Source organism: Chelmon rostratus, chromosome 19 (assembly GCF_017976325.1).
Source record: "Chelmon rostratus isolate fCheRos1 chromosome 19, fCheRos1.pri, whole genome shotgun sequence".
Classification (NCBI taxonomy): Eukaryota; Metazoa; Chordata; class Actinopteri; order Chaetodontiformes; family Chaetodontidae; genus Chelmon; species Chelmon rostratus.
In genome coordinates, this window is record NC_055676.1 from 10196081 (window position 1) to 10218023 (window position 21943).

A 21943-nucleotide genomic window follows, 5' to 3' on the forward strand; every position below is an offset into this window, starting at 1 on the left:
CATCCAGCCAGCCGGCCATTGCTCTGCTGCCACGGATTTTCACAAATCACTGCCACGCCACGTCTCCAGCAGCACAGAGGGATCGGGACAGAAAATCAATGGGCTCTCATGGGCTACTCCATCAGTCCAAATATCTGGAGCTTGATGGCGAAGAGAAACAGGGGGTGGGGAGGACTTGCAGGATGGAGAGAGGGGGGTGTAAGCAGGTTTGAGGGCCATGCAGGTTCTGGTGAGACTGAATGGACATGCTGGTTTGTTTTAAGGAGCATGCAGCAGTAGTGAGCAAAACCAGTCAGAGAGGCTGGGAGACAGGTGCCAGTATGATACCGGAGTTCTAATATGATACCAGAGTTCTAGTACCTATAGATACAGTTTTCAATACCTTGCGAGGTTGTTAGGCACGTCTCCCCAGGCAGCCGTGGGAGAGTTGCAGGGGAGGTGTGGAGGGGGAGACGTGAGACAAAGATAGTGTAGTGCACCAAGTGAATGCAGTGAGACGCCAGCATGCAGAAAGTCCTGACGCATTTCTGGTGAAACAGTTCCAAACTCTGGCTAAGATTTAAATAGTATTACTGTGACCCAGCAACTTACATCAGAATTCTTTTCAGAGTCAAACCTGAACCTATAGCCATGAGACACATATTTCTAGATTCCATGTGATTTACACATTCTGAGGTTATCATCATATGTCCATTGCGAGTAAATGTCCATAAACCCCCTTACAGAAAAAAGTAACATCTTGCTCCTGAAAGTCCCTGAGAAACATCACATCAGGCTAATAGCTAATTCGACATACTTTCAATGGTGGCAAATATGATCGAAAAACATATGGCTCAATCTGTAGTCCATTGCCAGACCACAGCAACATTATATTTATTATAATATTATAGCATCATATAGGTGTTACGTCAGGGGCCACAAGCGTCTCAATTTTGTCCGAGGGGGGGGGGCACAGTGTCAAATTCATGTCTTCATCCAAACAGAAGTTTAAAAACCTAAATTTACAATAAAGTATAAATCAGCTTCCCAGATTCCCTGATTCAGATCAGTAAATACTTGATCAAGTAAAGAAAATCACTTTTTTCATAATTCCATACAGCATTCGCTATGATTGCATCCCTGCAGCAGTAACATTTTGCACCGACAGGAAACTTGCGTATTACATGCACACGTCAGACATCAATCAAACGGAAATGCCGCTGCCAATTAATCCTGACAGAGACAAACCAAGATCTTTTATCAAGATCTTCCCTGAGCTGTCTCACCGCCATCCACAGTGTGTTTCAATGCTTTACAGAAACTTTTTTTTTCAGTGTATTGCACTGAGGGACAAGGTGCACATCAACAAGTTGGTAATTTTGTCAGCTTTCTAGTGTGAATACGTACATATTTGTTTTCATAACCTGCTTAGATTGGGACAGAACTAAAGAATCTGATGCCAACTTTCCCTACTTGACAATAGTGAAGCACACAAAGAGACACAGTGAAGGATGCAGGAAGGAGACACATGATCAGGTCTGAGGAGGGAAAAAAAAAACAAAAAAACACATCAAAATTGAAGGAGCGAGAAAAACAGATTGAGTTAGTGCGTCATAATGAAAAGGATCGAGAGCACGGGGCAACGAGCCTGATAAAGAAGCGAGTCAGAAAGACACAAGTGTTTTGACTTGAGTCTAACAAATTCTTTTAAATAAGAGCAGTGGCTCATGAAAGTGATACCATATGGAAATGTCTCCAACAAACCATTAAGCATTCACCCCTCGAACTGACAGTAGATATGATTGCCTCTGTTTGAAGGCAATGTATGCAAATGTTATGTTAAATGTAAGGCGCCTCCGTCCATGTCGTGAGTTATTCCCTCCAATTTTTTCTCATTTGGCTCTTTGATTTCACACCTGGCTTAGGTTTCGTTGATAGAGTTTGGACTATAAATCTTACCCACACAGCTACAAATACCATGATGCATGACCAGAAGTATCCCAAATTGTTCCAGGTGTTTTCACCTCAGTTGCTGAAACAAAGGTTAACCGGAAGATAACATCTCCCTCTTTGTCTTTCTCTCTCTCTGTTCCAGTGGTGGACAGCAAGGTGATCCTGGAAGGCCTGCAGAGGTACGGACCCACACCAATCTATCTGCCTGTCAGCTACCGGATCCTCAACGCTGAGTCTGCGTTCTTCCTACAGGAGGCCAATCAGGACTTAATGAGGAACTCCAGCCTGCAGGCTCGCACTGAGTCCTTCTTCGTCCACCAGGCCCGGCAGATGCCCTTCGTCAATGCGAGCTATGGGCCCCTGTCTGTCCAACAGCCTGTCCCCCTGGAGCTGCTGCAGACCCTGCCGGGGCCATTTAACGCACCCTCCTTCACGTCATCGTCAGCGCCAACGACGGCATCATCGCCGCCTCTCTTCACATTCAACTGGAAGGTCCACACCTACATTATCAGCGAGAGGATTCACCCCAGCTGGCCAAAGGTTCAAGTGTTGTTCTACATTGCAGGGAGGGACTGGGATGATTACAGCGCCATCCACAAGCTGCCCTGCGTCAGGATGTTCGCCTTCCATGAGACTCAAGAGGTGCGTGGGACATGCAGGCTAAAAGGTGAGCTGGGGATATGCGTTGCCGAGCTGGAGCCCCTGGCGAGCTGGTTCAGCCCGCCCACTGTCAGGCCGGGCAGGCAGAGGGTGTCTGAGCAGGCCCAGGGCACTCCTGTGGAGCTCTACTACATGGTTCAAACCACAGACAGCGGAGACTGCAGCTCAGAGGATTCAAGAAAGGGCAGCGCCGTCCGCACAGAGCAGCAGAGGCCGATGGGCTATTTCGCGGGGCACACACCGATGCAGCGCATCGGGAGTGTCAGGCTGTTTCAGCCGCTGTCGGAGCTGAAGCTGGACAACAACTTTGTGGTGATGGTGCCCTCCAAACCCATCCGGCAGAGAGAAACTGTCTCCACTTTTCTGGCTCTCTCCACGCTTTCTTCAGTGCAAATTTTCACCCTCAGGTGAGTCAGCCACAGTTCTCTTCACTGCTCTACTAATGTTCTGTCATTTTCTGCACTAATTTAAACAGAAATCACTGGATGTGCAAGCTGCTGAGAAAGAAGGCATTGGTAGACTTTTAGAGAAAGCAGCAGTGATAGATCAAACCTACGAGAACTCACAATCACACATCACAACATTTACATCTGTCACTTAGTGTCTCACTGACTAAAATTGGGCTGTGACACAAAGCAGGAAGAAATGTCTCAAGACATTCTTAGTCATTGTTTGTCTGAGTCATATACTGAAATGAATCATGCACAGTGTAACTAATCTAGGACAATGGCTCTTTGTTTAAAATACTGTACTGTATGTAGCTGCAAGCTTCTCAAATCTGCCTTCTTGTTCAAGAGATCATTGTTTTAGTCCAATCGTGTATTTACTGTTGTGTTTTTGGAATCGTTACTTATAATATCTTGTTTAATCAAGGTAATCTGCAGCTGGCAAAAAACAGGGATTACTCTCTGGAATTAGAGATTAGAAAATGTGTGAGATTTTGATTTGCACCTCAACACGCTCCAAGGTTGCCATGACACTGCTCGTCTACTGTGCAGCAGCAGTTATATTTAGCCAGTCTGTTTAGGTCATTTGTCTACTAATCAGAAAAACATAATATCGCAAATGAGAAGAAATGCAAACAAGGCAGCAGCAACCAAGAGTGCCCTCATGCACTCAATTACCTGGCTTCACTGTGCGAAAGGACACAGACAAAAAAACACTTTCCTTTCCTGCTTTGCATTTCACAGAGTAAATGCAAGTAATGTAAATGTAAATGTAAAGTAAATTTTAGCTGGTAGACAATTTTGGTGAAATAACATTATTCCAGCGACAAACAGAGAGCTCGCCACGTACCAAATCTTGGCTCTGGACCAACTCCAAACCTCTTAGTATTTGCTTCAAAGTTCTCTGTAAGTGGAAGCACGAGCCACTTCAGCGATGTTTAACTTCGGTAACAAGCTGAAAGCTGAAAGCAAAGTTTGAAGAGGGTTCATTCATGGTTTATGGTATGTCTTTCTGCCCAGAGTTAGGGCTTCATGTTTATGGTTTGGCAGCACATTTACTGAATATATGTATTTGAAATATTGCCAACATGGCTGAACACAAGCCCTAAAGACAAGGAGTTTAGCCACATTTAGCAAGGCCCCTCTTCAGACATCTACCGGCTGCTGTAGATGAAATGCTTTCTAAGGAGCGTAATGGATGAAGTCTTTTACAGACAACGTTTGTTCGTGTTTTTTGTAACCTTCCAAGTCATTTTGAAGAGGAAATTAGGGAGATATTGTCGTGCTTAAAACCTTCCGCGCTGCATTGCTGACAGTCTGGAGGGGATTGTTTTGAGTGGATAACACCTTAATTACGCCTTTGTGCTATTTATGAAGATTGTTTTCATGTACTCACCTTCAAAATTGCCTGTCTGAGTAAAATTTGTATCTGAGGTAATTCCACACAACAACAAAGTAGTTATTGATTCATTGAGCTTTGTCTTATACAAATTACCATTCAAAGTGACTGTAATTGCTCCATGTTGTGTGATGCAAATGAAGGTGTACGGAATATGCGTTTCCACCGGGCGACTTCTATGCCTGAGATCTAAATCATGGCAGATGAAACAGTTAGCGGCCTTAAAGTGGAGCTGTGACAGAGAGCCTTGGCAATTTGTCAACCCTGGGTGAGCAGGAAATCTGCCAAAAAGCCTCATTGCTTTTTCTCCCGCTCCAGTGATGATGAAGTCCCATGAAGTATTAGCGCTCGCAGTGTGTGTTTATCACATTTGTCAGCATGTGTGTAAATGGGAACTTTAAAGGCGGTATTTTTCCTTTAGTGCCTTTTTGCACCAGCATTGCACCCCGATCGTTCAGACATTCGTCTTTTTTATGTTTTCCGTTGGGATGGGGCGGACTTAAAACTCAACCAAAATACCTCATTAGCAACCAAAAGATTAAACCTCAAAGTGTTTGAAAATCACAGGCTACTTTACAGTACTTGACTGCCATCTTACCAAACTCTGCAAGCAAACATCCGAACACTGATGATTAATCTTACGTCAGCTTTGTTGCGCGCTGCTTTTATCCTACAGGGTTAAACCTGCGGAGCCGTTCGATGCCTTTTTCCCTCAGTTGTTGGATTTCCTGAGAATAAATAAAAAAACACATTACTTTAAAATACCTTTTAAGCGCTTGCTATGCCCATGATGGTGGAGTTCTGATCACTGGAGTGTGGGTGTGTGTCCACACCGGGTGTTTTGACTCAACACCATGAACACCGAGGCTCTGCTTCGCGCTCTCTCTCTACGTGTTTGTATACTGTTGGCCGATGTTTGCCTACGCGTTTATGGGCAGCTTACTTTACAAGCTGGTCTGTTGTGTTTCTCCCAGTGGCTAAGGCGTCATTAACTATTTATGTCCTCCGGCGTTAGCCCCCCCCCATTGTCTTTTCTTTCTCCACTCCTCCACCACACTCTGTTGTAACTTGTGACAAAAGAATACTGAGAATCTATCTGGACGGCCTTTATCTCTACATGTGCTTCTGTCAGACGGAATAAGCAGATTTTTATTTTACTTAAATTTTTACTCCTTTGGCTCTCTTCTGCACTTTTGGATAGGACTGTAAAACTCCTGCAGACTTTGAAAAACTGACGAGGCATGTAATCCTCTTTATGTATTGTTTACAAACTGATTCACTGCCGGAGGATTACTTGCATTAGCCTGGACAGAGCACCTTGAATTTTTCAAGTTCATAACACGCTATTCTCCAGTGCTCTTAGCAAAACTAAAGGGATGCAAGGCATTTCTCAAAGATGCTGCATGGCCATGATTTTGCTGTGAATTTGACTGCTTTGCTTTTCCTCAATGGCAAAGCAAAGCATCTGCAGCTGTTGTTTGACAATACAGCAAGAGACAAGAAATTATTTCTTTTGAATGATTATGTAAAATAGATTTCCAAAGGCTACTATTTTTCCTTATTCAAAATCAAGACGCATCAATGTATGTGATCATGTATTAGTCTGCTTTGTTTGCCTGGTTGAGAGCACTTTATAAAATCAGCAGGCATACATGCACATGTATCATTAGATTGAGCTGGATCACCTCAGTCTGATGTCTCAGTGTTTAATTTATGGACAGTGTAAGTAGTGGAGGGGGCTGCCTAAGTGCCTTAAAGCTGTACTCTTCCTAATGGCCAGCATGGGGCGATTCCACAGGTTGCAAAAGAAGTCTGAAGAAGAAACACAGCTTGGTGTTCATTTTGTAAATGATGGTCTAATTTAGACTACAATAGACGATAAAGCAGGGTATGCTTCAGTGTGTGGCTAACTTTTGATTGACAAGTTGCTACCACAGCCCTTCCTCGGGTTCTCCGTCAGATCTAGTCAGGATAGAGGTGTAGCTTCACCCTCTCATCCAAATATGTTCACTTCTGGCTCCAAAAAAAAAAACGAGATGGTGACGGCCATAATGTTAAACTCGTGGCTTCCGGTGGGAGGCGTCATGGCAGGTTTACACTTTAAACGTTGTGCAGAGAGGTCACAGTGATCTGAATGCAGAGCAGGAATTTTATTCACAAACCAGAGCAGGGCTGATAGTGGCGCATAAACTCATTTTTGGTAACGGTAAAGCAGCTTTCATGTTATGCTGGACAGTTTTCCAAATAGAAAAGGCACATGCAAACATCGAAGTGTGTTTCCTAAAACAATGGGGCTGCAGAGTAACTTTCCTCAGTTAGTAGCCAGCTTTTCCTCAACTGCAGCCTATAATTAGACAACTGATAATTGTAAAGTTTATCTTATTGCTTTCTTTTTTAGGCCTTGAAAATCATCATATGTATGTTTAGATTGTGTATTCTTTGACTCACTCTGGGCCTTATTAGCTTTGGAATCATTAGCATACAAGATCATCAAATTCTGCCGACCATTACATTACTTCATCCTCTCTATTATAAGTGCAGGTTAGAAAAATATATATAATTATAATAATTTAGTTTCCCATGTAGCATAACATGAATAATAGCTGAAGTTCTCATATATACCGATGCCTAGCGACTTTTTTTTTGTTGCACAGCGAAATCAACACACACACACTCACACACTGGACGCTTAACCGAGGGGCTATCTTATTGGCCATTTTTTCTCTCTGCACATATTGTGTCATTAACAGTATTTGATTTAATCTAAACTAATATAATGTAATTTATTTTGAAGGTAATTGCAGGCTAATACCAGCCTCAGGAAAAAAAGAACTCGCGCACATACATGCATGGACGTGCTCTGTGCTAACCGTTAAGTCATGGTGTGTTTGTCATGCTAAGGGCTCCCGGTGGAATCAGTAATTCCCTGCTCTCCGCCTCATTAGCCATGGAGAGACTGGTGTAACAGGTTGGAAAAGGGTTCTCTTATTCAACATGCAAATGAAAACACCATTTCCTCCTGAACAAATTAACAGGCTTTTCAAAAGATAAATTGCCCCAGCTGTATTGTAATTTTGACTAAACAATCCAACATATTTCCACAGATCCCCCCCGGGGGCAGTGGTTGCTGATGAATGCAAATGAATTTCTAATATCTGAGAGTGTGAAGGTATAAGTGTGAGATTCCTCACGCAGCCTGAGCAGTCAGCATGGGCTGCTTTGTTATGCAGAGTTTTAGCAGGTGAAGCAGCAGGTTGGGGTGTTGGGCTCTGGATAGAGGCGTGGATGTAGCCGAGGCCGCTCAGATGTTATGCAGACAGGACGCAGCTGCCTCGTGGCAGCTGATTGCGATCCTGAACACATTTCGGGCTTGCGGGTCGTGCGACTTGGCTGTTTGCTACTGGTCATTGTTTGCTGAAATATCAGCAGGAGAAAAGGTTGGAATAAAGATGTTCTCCTCAGTGTATTAGCCTTATCTTGACTGCACTCCTCTGTGATTCAGTTCTCAGTAAAGGTCAGCCAAGATAGGTACGTCTCTTTTTCCATTTCCATTTCCGTACTTATCTGTACTTTTTCTTGTATTTTATCTGCCGCTCTGTCTTGGTTTCTCTCCCCTCGGCGTGTTGTTTAACCTTTCTCTCTCCGCACTCGCACTCTCCTTTTCCGTCACACTTCTGCTCTCCCCGAGCTTGACGTGCTCCTCCTCTTCCCGCTCCTCCTTCGTTTTTTTAGGTTTAAAAGAAGAACTATTGCCTTAAATTAAGTCAATTCTGTCTCAATGCACAGTTCACAGTGTCCTCACCCTCCTCTCCCTCTAGCCCTCCGCTCAGTTGGCCTGCTCTCCAGTGTTTACTTTGAAAGCACAGACTTTCCTCATCTACTCATTAATAAGTAATTAGTGATTTGCAGCCTTGGGAGACTGTTCACTATTTAGATCCTACTCTCTATTGGGCCCTACCGCCACAAAGCAATCACCAGTCGCCTGCAGCAAGTAATTTGAATCCTGGTATTTTCTACCATAATGATTTTCCATCACTTTTCTCCTTTTGAGTTTGTGTCTAAACTGATGAATTTATTGGACATCGGAAGCACAGAATGTATTGCTCTGCCACTTCCCTGCTGCGTGTCGTCATTTTTTTCTCCTCTGCTCTCGCCCTGTCCATCTGCCTTTGGAAAGGCTGCAAGTCCCCGGGGGATTTTTGTGATCCCACAGCTTGGCAGAGGGTCGTACGATACGCCATACCATTCAGAGTGACACATGCCTCCAAGACTTTTGAGTATCGACTGGTTCGGAGGTCGCATCGGTTTTTCTCTCTGGGTGCTTTGAACTTGTGAAAGTCTTGCGGGCTTTTCATAAGGGCAGCAGAGGGAATGAAGGGGGCTGTAGTGCGGTCTTCCCAAGAGAGTGGTCTAGTGTTAGGATCGCTGCAGCATGTGCTGTGAGTAGGGAAGATGTTTCAGCTAGTAGCAAGATGCACAGTCCTCAATCTGATATAACAGCCATACAGATCATTTTGTAATAATATGATACGCAGGAAATTAAAGCTGAATTTCACACAGAATTAGTAAGCGACTGAGCCTTTCCAGGATGCTCCTTTCATACCCAATCATGATACTATCACCTGTTACTAATCAACCTGATTGTTTGATCCAAACAGGTGTTTTTGGAGCATTCCACAACTTCCCCTGTCTTTTGTTGCTCCTGTCCCAACGTGTTTGAAACATGTTGCTGCATCAAATTCACAATAAGCAGATATTTACAAAAATCAATGAAGCTGATGAAGCAAAACATTAAATATATTGTCTTTATACTGTTTTCAATTTTCAGTATATGTCAAAAAGCATCAGCACATTATTACATTGTGTTGTATTTATGTTTTACACAGCACCTTTTGGGAATTGGGGTAATATGATTGCTTAGTACTACAAATAATTGAAGTAAAGTGACTGTTATACTGTGGAGATTCTGACATTATTAATACCTATATGTGGTAAAACAAACAGAGAGACCACAGACATGCACCAGCAGCTATACTGGCACTGAAGTTGTACTGTTAAATTATTCTGCCAAAATGTCTCATCGCAGTTCTTTTTCTCCATAGAGAATAATCTCATTTGTGTAAGAAAACAGTATTTGTTATCCAGAAGTGTTCATGTCTCTCCATGGCCTCACTTCATAGAGCTGTCCAACAGCAAAGCAGTTAATGCAAATTGCATATTGCGACAAAGTGAGTCATCTAAACTCTTTTAAAACCAATCTCCATCATGTGACTGTCTTCAGAACACGGCAGTAAAGATGAAGACATTTTAGATGATGATTTTAGATGAGAAAACAAATGACATGTTGCCGATATGTTCAGTCGGCACTGCCATGTTGCAACTTGGCAACTATGTTAACTTTTCTTCATTACGGTTCTGACTGAAAGTACTTGCTGTTGTAAATTGGTGGTATGTACAGGTTTGCTTTATTGGTATTATTTACTAATGAAGAGAAGGCCCGTCGAATTACTCACATAATGAAAAGAGGGGTTTGGAGGGGCTCTGATTGAAACTGACATCAGTCACTTGTACCTTAAATCCTGACTTTGAAATAGAGATGCTCTGTTATCAACTAAAAAAACTAAAAAAAGGCTGTTTCTAAATCTGATCTTTTCTTTATTGTACTCCGCTGTGTTTTGTCCACCTCAGCCTGCTAGTGTTGCAGCGCTGCTCTAGGGTCAGAGGTTACGGTTAGGCAGCAGCTTCTCCTTTTCAGAATTGGCATGGCCGTGGGTTACATCAGCTGCCGCTAATGCACTTTAACACAACTGTACACTCACTGTGTGTTGAGTCATTTTGTAGTTCCATCATGCTGTCTTCCTTCTAGCGGAGCATTGCACCAGTTTCACTAGCCACATTCTCACAGTTAATCTTACATTTATATTATATCCATAGTTCAAGCTTATCAACATGACATTACTGAGACAGGACCTCCAGTGTTTGGATGAAGCTCGTGAAAGATAAGGTGTGTGAGATGAAGTGCAGCTGTATCAATGTTTCGGATACATATTTAATCAACATTTGAGGAAATATAAGCATAAGCTCAGACTCGTTATCAGCATATTTCAACATTAAAGGGATCAGGGCCAACAAAACTTGATGAGCACATCCCAACTCGGAGTCCTCTGCACTGATAGTGTAAAAAAGACATGAAATCCCCGCTCGAAGCAGATAATGAATGAGTGATGATAATGAATTGCACTGTTAGGTTTCAGGTGGAAGCCTGTTCAAGAATGTTGAGGTTAGGTTCGCTGCCTTTTAGGTCTCATTAATCCGCTGCATTTTGAATCAGCTGAGGAAAAGATCTCTCAGATGCAAGAAGCAAGGCTGAATAACTCCCTTCACTTGGTTCCAGCTATACATAACCCAGAATAAAATATCTAAAATTTTCCCAAAGATCTTAAACCTCTTTCATATGAGTTGTGAGATTCACGCCGTTTTCATCAAGTCCCTACATTACTTTTGGAAGCCAAAATGCGGTCTGCGGCACCATTAGATAATTGGACACGCTGGCACATGATGAGAAAAATTCGAGCTCCTCATCATTTAACCAAGTTACAATAAAAGTTATTTTGCCTAAACTACAACTTGCGGTTTGAATTGCATACATATGGCTAAAGCTAATTTATTGTCATCTTAAAAATAATGAGGTGCTCACATTTTACGGTCTATTAAAATAGATATTCATGTAACTTAAGATATGCAAAGAATCACATTTAAGATCTGCAGGAAAACAATTCTGTATCATAGTGACAGTACATTAAAAACCAAATTCAAAGTGGAGACTGAGGTAAACCTGGAAGTCGGGTCACTCTCCCTTTTGTCTGTTATTTGATATCTTTGTTTATTTAAGATCTTTCATTGATAATCAATTGATAAATCGAGACAAAGCTAATTTTCCTAGCACTCAAAGGGCAAGACCTCCATACATAATGAGTGGTTGCTCTTAAATATGTTGTCACACCGCTACCAAGGTGGTGAATGCTGTGCAGGTTGTAAAGCCCTCCGGTACAAATGCATGACCGCTAAAAAGAAGCTTCATTGTCTTGACAACCATTACAACCATTACGTTCTGAATTAACTATCCAGCTTGCGATCACACATCAGCGCTGACATCTCAACCTCGACACGGACAACCAGGAAGTTACATTTGATCGGAGATCAACAAGAGGAGATTATCGTGAGGGACGTCTTTGCCGCTGCTGCAATCCCTTCACTTATCACGCTGTTGTTAACATCTTGAGGCAACACTTCTACTCCAACTTCTGCAACGCTGTTAACTCCAGCTCCTGCAATCTGAGTTGAAGGTGATATATGTAGGGCTAGAGGGGTTGACAAACAGGGTGGGATTAGGCAGCGAAGCAGCCCTGGCAGAATGAGATCTGCTGGCTAACTGTGGGTCGGTGTCTGTCTCTCTCCCTCTGCCAGACAATCACAAGCTTGGCCTTTTAATCAGTTGTTTATCCTTGATGTTTCACATAAGGATTTGCTTTGATTAGTTTGATCCCACGGACTTGACAGCTGTAACACAAACTCAAAGTCATGCATATTTTAATGTGGACTTGAGGCGAAGAAATAAAGGGAGAGAGGAATGATGAAATGCTGCGGTTGTCATACATCGGCAGCCTGTTTTAGAAACTGAAAGTCAGTCACAGAAACAGGCGAAATGCACTGACTCAACCCAGCTATATAAGAAATTGCTTCACCCACAGAGGGGTTGGAGAAATGCACAAAGATTGAAACACAGTCAAACAAACAAACAAGGAGAGTGAGAGAAGGTGTAGGAGACGAAAACCAAGGGATGCCGAGGGGTCCACTCAAAGTCAAAACATTGGTTGTTTGCCCTGCGGTGACAAAATGTGTTTGAGTAATGACTTGCGCGATGTAAATCTTCATCTCTGTGGAAGCCAAGGGAGGGAGCTTTTGAGTGATTAGCCATTTAAAGGCAAGTGCCGACCTAGATGACATTAAAAAGGCTCACCGTTTAAACTGCAACTGCCGCCTTGCTTTGGCTGAAAAGACTCAAAGGAGCAGTGTCTCTAAATGAGGAGGAACCTGTGAAGTTGGCCTGGTGTTATCTGTGCAAGCCTGTTACCTCTGCACCTTTATTCTCTCTTGTGCTCTCAAAACAGTGAGGAAATGTCTTTTAAAGGCAAATAACATGAAACACAATTACCATACTAATGCAAACTTATACACATAATGATAGAACAACACTAAGAAGCTGCAGCTCTGTGAGGCCGTAATTAGACACAGCAGTGTTTCAGCATGCCAACATGGTCACAATTACCAAGCCGCTGTGCTAACACACTCAGACGGCATCATATTTACCTTCTTCCTTTAGATTGCAGATTAGCTAAACACATAAAAAAATTGTCAGAACCCTGGACAGCTTCCAGAGGGGAGAGGGAGACTTTATTGGACTATCGCTGCGTCTTATACCAGATAGTACAGAGAGAAATTATGTGTTTCCTTCTTTCGTTCTGTTTCCGAATTCTTGTTTATTGTGGCTGACATTAAGGAGAAACCGGCTTCACAAAGGTGTGTCATGGGGAAGGGCAGTAAAGTCTTGCCTCATCCTTGCTTACGAGGATGCGCCTTTCACACCTACACTATCACCTGCTACCAATCAACCTGTTTACCTGTGGAATGTTCCAAACAGGGGTTTTTGGAGCGTTCCACAACTTCCCCAGGTTTTTGTTGCTCCTGTCCCAACTTGTTTGAAACGTGTTGCTGGCATAGCCCAGAACTCGCACTTGTGAACTTTGGTTCCTGCATGCCCTGGACTGTGGACCCACCGCACTGTGATAGGTCGGCACTGATACATGAACCTTTTTAGCACTAATTAGCATACGAAAGAAAATGAAGTCCATAAGGTATGATGCATAAAGAAAAACAGATCAATCATGTTACAGGCATTATTGACAGAAAATAGAGTCAGTCACACATACCAGGGGGAGCCGCACGCACATTTAAAACGACCAATGACAGGACATTAGATTTAGGTTTGATTTTATGCATTTAATGTATTATTTATACAGTATCATTGATTGCATTATTTGTTGCGATCGCCCCGAAATGGGACATTAAACCTGAAACAGAGCACGAGGGGATGCCAAGTTCTCGCTCACTTCAAGCATTTCTGCTGATTATTACAACACCACGGGACCAATTAGCTGTTTTTTCCATCGTCTATACCAGCCACGGAGCGAAAACATCATGTCAGCAGCACAGCAGCAGCAGCTGCAGTCCTCCGTTCAGCCACAAGACTGCTGTTCAAGGGGAAAACAATTTTTTGGCAGCACTCGCAACCCAATCCATGAAAGTTAAGCACATACAGTAAGTCAGAGCGTGAAAAGGTTGCAGCCACATGCAAGTGAAGCAAGCCGTTATGTGGCCGGTGGAGACTCCTCTATTGACTAAAATCAAAGCTTGCTTGCTCTGTTAGATGCACATGAGACGGATGAGTGAAAAGAAGGCGGACAGCCTGTTAGGGCGGCACTCCTGACACCGTTCAAGTTTCAGAGAAATCGACGGTGCCTCCATGTTGAACCCGAAGTTTGAAAGTGTCTCAAGTTCCCAACATGTGTGAATCTTTTACGCTTTTTTGTTCGATGCCACGTCCCCCTTGTACTTCTTCCACGCGTCAGGACTAACATTTTAATAATAGATACAGCTGACAGATAAACAAAACGGTGGAAAAAGCATTAACCCCTACTGACAGAGCTGGTAGTAATAATAGCAATAATCTTATATTTATGCAGTTTAAATCTGCATTTTCACATGATCAAGCAGTATTTTCCCCTGTGCCGTGTGTAATCACCTCTGTGTGTTTGACTTCAGCTGTATTTTCTGAAGCCAGTCAGATGTTGGGACTGTTTATGCAGTTCATGCTTGGTTGACCAGGAGCAATGCCTTTGGCCAAGGAGGTTTAAGGCATCTTGATGTCTGAAGGAAACCCTGCGCCGCCTCTAAAAGCGGCAGCACCGTTCCCGGTTTCATACATTTCAAAGCACTTCCTCGGCTTTGGAAATGATAGTTATGTTACAGAATGTTAAAATTCACCTTCTGCTCCTCCAAAAATATTGCACTTTTATGTGTTTTGCTTTCATTCCCAGAACAGGCCTCCTTCCCATCGTAGACGCCAGCAGAAATACAGAGTTTGAGGCAGCGACAACAACAAAAACAAAAACAACAAAAAAAAAAAGACAGTGACAAAGACCTAGAGAGAGTAAGAAGAAAGGAACAGACGAGCTGACAGAGTCTGGGCTTCTGGGGAGAATCATTAGACTGATATAATATTCTGCATGCAGCTCGGAGCAGTGCCTTTGGCTGGGCTCTAAGCTGTGTAGTGTTGGTCAGTCTGGCTGTAGCTGGTTGGGAGGTCAGCCATTGATCTGCAGATATAAGCTGGTACTTTGGATCCAAGCCTTCATCATCCTGCGGGGCTACCACCACTGTGGGTGGATAAGCCTTGATCTGTTCAGGGGTTTGTGTGTGTGTGTGTGTGTGTGTGTCAGTTTGTTTACGCCGGTCCAGAGAAAGATGCAAGTGACTGTTGTCCACATATGTCAACACGTGGCTGCTGTGAGACGCATGTGATCTGTATGATTCTTTTTTTGTTTTTGTCAGTCGCAGGCCTGCGGGGTCGAGTTGAGAGAGAGAAAAGAGGGACTGAAAGGATGAAAAGAATGACAGGTCGATAAAAGTGGCAGTGTTGCGTAGCTGTCCACTAGCAGCCAGCGCCCACTGGCTCATGGTGAGCACTCTGTGTTTGCAGGTGCAAATTTAAAACAACATCTCAACACATAAAACATTCGCCGACGGAAGGCTACATTAAATAACATCTCCAACAACTGGAGCATGGTCTGAAATCTGGGGCGTTTTGACTTCACAGGCAGTAATTTTGGAAAACTTCTGGTGTCTTTTTGAGTGACGTTAATATCTGGTGTCTTTGAAAAGGGATACCTCATTTCTCCTGTTCGCCACCATTCAACTCACTGCCTCAGCTGTGTAGCTGCCTTTTTAAATGTGATTCAACCACTTCAAGACTGAGTGTCCTTTTCATCGTTTAGTTCAATCCATACCAGACTTAAACACCTCGTAATGCAGCCCTTTTCCTTCATATTTCCATTATTGTGACGGAGTAGATTTTGAAGCGCTGGCTGAAATACTCATTAACAACACACCGAATCAAATGCACTTTTACTGCGAGATTGAAATTAAAGGTCCTGGTGGAGAAAACAAACAAACACAGTTATGTTTACATTGAGAGTTTCTCTTCAAAATTCACTTGCAAAAAATCAGTAAAGCAAATTTGAATTTTGTGCTAGCTATAGGCGTCTCCTTCTTCTTCTTGACATGTTGCCATTATTGCAACTGCATGAAACCGTCAGCAGGCTTGTGAACCATCAACCGCGTGCTCTCGCGTGTGCGTCCTCCTGCTCTGTGCGCTAGATACAAACAAAACACGGATGGGCAGCGCTATATCGATAAGTGTCGGTGTGTAATCAAAATAATAATAATAACCAGATGTCAGATAAAAGTAAATGCTGATGTTAAAACTTTAAAAGGTACGTTAGATAAATCAAAGCGCTGGTTTTAGTTTTGTCCATTTAAAGGAGACAGGATGCATTGGATTTGTCCGGATAAAGAAACAGAAGGCTTTTTCTTATAATTTAGCTCAAGAGTGCAATTACTTCAAGACAGAAGTTCACTCAAGAGCACACAGGCGATGCAACCAAGCTTTATGCTAAAAGGTTCAAAATCTTGCATGAGAACAAGTTGGGAACAAATTTATCAACTTTTAGGTTTCTTCGAATCACTCTGGTTTCATGTGAATTGGGAATTATCACCCCGGTGCATGGCCCTGGTTTGATAAATGAAGGATATGCTTTATTTGCCGGAGATGAACTGATCTCATTATGTCGTGCTGCCGAATTTCTCAGCACTGTATAGGGAACCTCGCTCTCCGCAGTTGGATCAAACCTCATTAAAGATAGCTTTTTGTCTGCATGATATCAAAAGGGCCGTCAGTATGATTCATCTTCATGTAAACACATAATCCTGCAAACATACACAAGTAAATAAGACCGTCCTCAGCCTCCATGATTCAATTTGTTTGATTAACTCGTCTTTGAAATTTCAGTGTTCTTCTATTTCTTTGAATTAACTGCATTTAAAGAGAGGGGCTATTCGTGCAGTGATATACCATTAGATCATTAAGAAATACATGTGCTACATAACATATCATATGATCTGTTTGGCTTAGTGGTGATGTTTGACGGTTTCTGTGTGCACTGACTAATAAAATCTTTAAAAAAATGTTAAATGAAACAAGAAATGATTCAATATCCTGCAAAAGTTTTCCTATTTGACATCATGGTATTATTCTAAGCTTTTGATTGTACGGGATAGCCTTGAACACACTACTTAGAAAATAATACTACACGATATCTGTGTGATGCTGCCTGCTTTGGACATGAATAAGTACAGAATGATAGACTGAAGTGTTTAAAAAAAGAACAACTGTGCGACAGTGATTTCTGCTTTTGTGTAGATGTTGATGTTAAACTGTCAATAGACACGCTCTTGTGTTTTCTCTTTAACTCATCGTTATGAAGTAAATGTTGGTCACACAATGCCATTGCTGTGGAATAATGACACCACCAGCGTTTAGACTGGTTCACTATAAGCCTTGCTTTCACTAAGCAATTCTCTGTGCGACCGGGTGCCATCTCCCGGGAAAATTAGCGCTTGATTTACGCCACAAAGGAAGTGCGTCAGCCATAGTTCATATGAAGATCAGTGCACAGAAAATGTGTTATCACCCTTCTTTCATTTTGTAAATACATAAAATAACAACAGCACCCAGTTCACTTTCCTAACACATACTAAAGAATTTCTGTTTGCTTTGACGACTCCATTATAGTCAAAATTAATTATTTACTTCTTCTCTGACCTCCACTCCGACGTCAGCCCCTGCTGCAGTAACTTGTTTGTGTGAAGCAACAGTTCTTTAGCGAACAAGGTTCTTTCTTATTAAAGTGCTGTTGATCGCTCCTTCACAGAAATCCATGCAGTGCATCCTGAGTTGTTGGTAGCTGCTGGGCTCCGTGGAGGACAGGAAGTGATGCGGTGCGAACAATGATACCACTTTGAAACACTAGGGGGAGGAAAGTTGACAAGTCGCCTGTTTCCGCTTCAAAGTTTTCCCAGAAGAAAAGGCTTTTTGAGTGCGCGCACTGCATGAATGGCAACATTTTTAGGTCTCCTCATTTTCAAGTCTAATATAACTAATATAAAATGGTGCCTTTGCTCTGGAGCGACGCTTTGTGTTCCAGTCTTTCAGCCTTCACTGTCATCTGCGTCGGGCAACTTGAGGTTCAAATGCTGCTGCACAAACCCTGGAGGGAGGCATCGGTCCGGAATGCAGATGTACATTTTCTGTGTTTTCTGCTTGTGAAGTCCTTGACGGCCATTTCACCCTGCTCCACTCTCAAGTTGGCCCCTCTCTCTTGGCGACTGGAGGTGATCTGGCGGTGTCACTCCACTTTTCTCCGCACAGAAGAGCTGTGTTATGGCCCAGAGGACTCACTCTGATTCTCTTTGTCTCGTTTCCTGACATACAAACTGACACGAAAGTGTACACTCACACAAGCACACTGAGTCTCTTCCCCTACTATTTCCAGTTACTCAGTGGCTGCACAGTGTATTCAGAGGAATAATAAAATGTGCTCCAGTCCATTTACAAGCCATCTCCCAGCACAGGGTCACAACGCCATGTCCACACTGCCATGACCACTCATGTGGAAACACAACAACAGACTCTCACTGTGAGTGTGTGTGTGTGTGTGTGTGTGTGTGTGTCTACGTCTCCGATTTAAGGGCCTGCTATAGTTCTGATTCTGCTGTGACTGGACCAATTTGGACTGAGCCTGTTCCAGTCTGGCTTATTTAGTTTTGAACAGTCCAGGTAAGATTAAATCTGTAGAGTTAAATGATTCTGTTCATTTACTTTCCGATCTAGTCTGCGACCATTGTTCTATTCCAAGCATGTTTCATTTTCACGAGTGGAATAGTTCATCAGTTTTCAGCACATTCGCGTCAGCTCTTCCTTCAGGGTGCACGTCCCCCGTTGCCCCCGTCTCCTCACCCACCATCTCATCCAGACTGAGAGTTTTTCCTGTGTCGCTCTCCTGACAAACTGCAGCATAATTTAGCAACAACCGGTGGGAAAAGCTACGTTTGAAGTGTTTTTGCAGGGTTCAGTAATCGTGGGATCTGTTCCATGCATATTTGTGTGACTGCATGTGGGTTCACACATCTACACTATGTGTCATAAAACTACAATGAGTGAAAGCACCTTTGAAAGTATGTATTTGTTTGTGTAATGGCATGTTTGCGGGAGTCTCGAGCTAATTAATGTGCCAGAGAAAGAAAACATAGTCTTGTCTCGGCCCCTTCCTGCTGGTTAGTGTCAAAGTCTGAAAGAGATGTGGACTGAAATAAGAGACAGGAAGCAGGAAGAACAAAATGAGGTCTGAAGCGTCAGAGTAGCCAGCTGAGGCTTCAGCATGCTGCTTGTGTTTCAGCGCTTTGCTGGCTGACTAGTGAAAGACTTTTTCAAGAATAGCTTTTGCAAGAAAAAGTTATTGCTTAAATTTTCGCTACAGTGTATTGACTGCTCAGTGCTCAGCTAAGTGCTACTGGATGCAACAACCCTGATTCCAAAAAAGTTGGGATGCTGTGTAATGCCCCTTTTATACCTAATCATGATACTATCACCTGTCACCAATGAACCTGTTTACCCGTGGAAAGTTCCAAACAGGTGTTTTTGGAGTGTTGAGTGTTTTCCCAGTCTTTTGTTGCTCCTGTCCCAACTTTTTTTCTCAAGAATTACCATATATTTACAATCAATAAAGTTGAGGAGGAAAATTCTATTGTCTTACATATATATATATATATATATTCTGTTTTATATATGTTTTACACAGCAAGATACTTTTACTTTGTACATGTAGTTTTTTCCAGCTGTCGGACTTAAGATTTTTTGATGGTGGTGTTTTAGTACCAGGATCGAACCACCAGAATGAATCTGTGGTATTTAGTTATGTTACGGTAGCTCGCTTTCACAGTTGAACTTCAATTCAGTTCAATTGGTCTGGACCAACTACAAAGTGCTATACAGCATTGTTGCCTTTTAGTTCTGATCCATTCCGTGCTCACACTGGCCTGTAACTGATTCATTGGGCAGTTTGTGACTGTCATCCCACATCACACAAAAGTGCTACATGGACCCGAGGGGGGTTTCAAAACAGTTTTGCACAGTGACTGAAAGCAGGTCACGCTGCATTTTACTGTGCCTTATGTGTTTAAAATATTTTCTTGTGTGAATGAGTTCATACTTCCTTGTTCAGGGGCAAACATGAATCTGGCTTGTTAGCTCAAAAAGAAGCAGACGGCTTTTGGATCATCTTAAGATCACATATCTGTTAGCACACAGTTCAAAGTAATTATGTCTGCTTTGAACTGAAGATGCACCTTTTCAAGTGGTCTACATTCAGTTGTTTGGTCCCCACCAGAGTTCAAACGACAGCGAAGAACCGAACCGAACAGCAGAATTTCATGAAAGCATTTTAAATGTAGCCACAGCGATTTGCTTTGAGAATTCATTCATGTCCTTCATATAGACTATAATCATAGCCGTATATCAAGCACTATTGGAAAAAAAAGTGTGTTCAAGTAAAGTATGCCACTGTTATATTTTATCCAGTGCTTTATAGCTTTTGCTCACATCAAGGTGGTTCAGGCCTGAATGACCACTTGTCCCTGTTCACTCTTTCCCCGCTCGTCCCCTGGCACGCAGTGTTTGACTGTGGTCTGAAGGAACAGACCCGGCATTGTCACTCCACCATGCTCAATGCAGACAAGCTGTGTTGTGGCCCAAGGGAGTGGTGCCTGGGCACGCACACACACAAAAACACACAAACAGAAACAGCAGCCCAAGGGAGTCCCCTATGAAGGGATCAGTGCAAACATCCAGTGGCAGTCGAGGTGTTGGTGGCCCTGTGAAGTGGAAGCAGTGCTCAGGGCATGGTGCGGGCTGATAAGCACTGCTAGCGTACAGGAGAGGAGTGAGCTGGTCATCCCTGTTAAAGCACCGGCAGCCACCCATTCCCCTGGTGCCATATGACCGCTGCAACACACTGAGGAGAGGCTTACACTGAAGGGGGATGTGAGAAGTGGAGGGAGTGTGTGATACTTCCTCCACTTATGGTGCACGTTTGGCTGTATATTACGGTTGTATTACAGTTTGTAGTAATAACACAATCTGTGCTACAGCCGCAGCATAACCAGGGGAGTGAACTACAGGGCAGCTTCAACACAGCCAGGCTTTCTTTGCCTGAGCTGGCTCACAAAACCTGAAACTGGGCAACTAAGGCAAGAAAGAAATGACGGCAGAAGACTGTTAATCATGTCAATTTGCAAGTAAACATATTTATTTTAGCACTCAATGCACTCTCAATGCCTCCCGTTTAATTCTAACGCGACAACTTTTAATTTGATGCAGCATATTTCAGCATTATACTTGCATTTAGGTCTGACACTGTCACCTAACGAGGGACACATGGAAATCTTTAGTTTTTTTCAAAGTTATATACATTTTATGTATTGAATATTATCTGTGATAAATAACAAAATATGAATCAATGTTTTAATCAAAGTTCTATTAGCTGCAATAACAGCAGTGTGAAACGGACATGGCAGCAAGTCAGGGCCAAGTATAAAAAACTAATCTAAAGCGGTCTAGAGTTGCTGTGCCGTCATCATTCTCTCAGTGTGAGGAACTGGGAAAAACTGCTTTTCAGAATCACCAATTGAAAGCATGTAGGTGCAAAAACACACAGCATGATGAAAACAGTTTGAGTCGCTGTAATTACACGGCTTCCTTCTGTGACATAATTAACGTACGGCTCAGCAACTTTAACATATTCCCTAAACTCAGAATCTGTATCGCTCATAGAGAATATCATCAGTAAACAAATGAGCGGAGGGGTGGCGCTTTTAGCCGATTTGAATCCGAAATTTAACATAACCACCTCTGGACACCTCTGCAGGTGTGCAACATAAGCTACCATGGCGACCTAGCCAGGTTAAAAGAGAGCCACCTTTGTGACATTGTAAACTCTGGCTTTAGGCTGAACACACCACGCTAACCAATCAATGTCACTTCATAGTTCACCCCTCTGTTCTCTACTGCTATGTTAGCTTACCTTACAGCTAGTTTTGACAGGAATTTTGCTGACAAGCTTTATCAGACCTGTTTTTCTGACTTGCACATCTCACGCAACACATACGCTCTCATTTTAATCTCTGCGACTGTCTGCACGGGCTCTGTGTCGGCTACCTCAGCCGTGTCTCACAGGCGTGACCGCGACCTGAAGCGTTTACTTCAAATGTACTT

At 42.9% G+C, this 21943-nt stretch overlaps 1 protein-coding gene across 1 annotated transcript in view; it reads left to right on the forward strand.

Annotated features, from left to right (window-relative positions):
* Positions 1-21943, forward strand: part of LOC121622874 (transmembrane protein 132C-like) — a 149239-nt gene that overhangs the window by 42552 nt on the left and 84744 nt on the right. The window contains exon 3 of the mRNA XM_041959921.1: positions 2075-2999. Coding sequence (XP_041815855.1) covers positions 2075-2999 — 925 coding nt within the window. The remainder of the gene's footprint in view (positions 1-2074; positions 3000-21943) is intronic.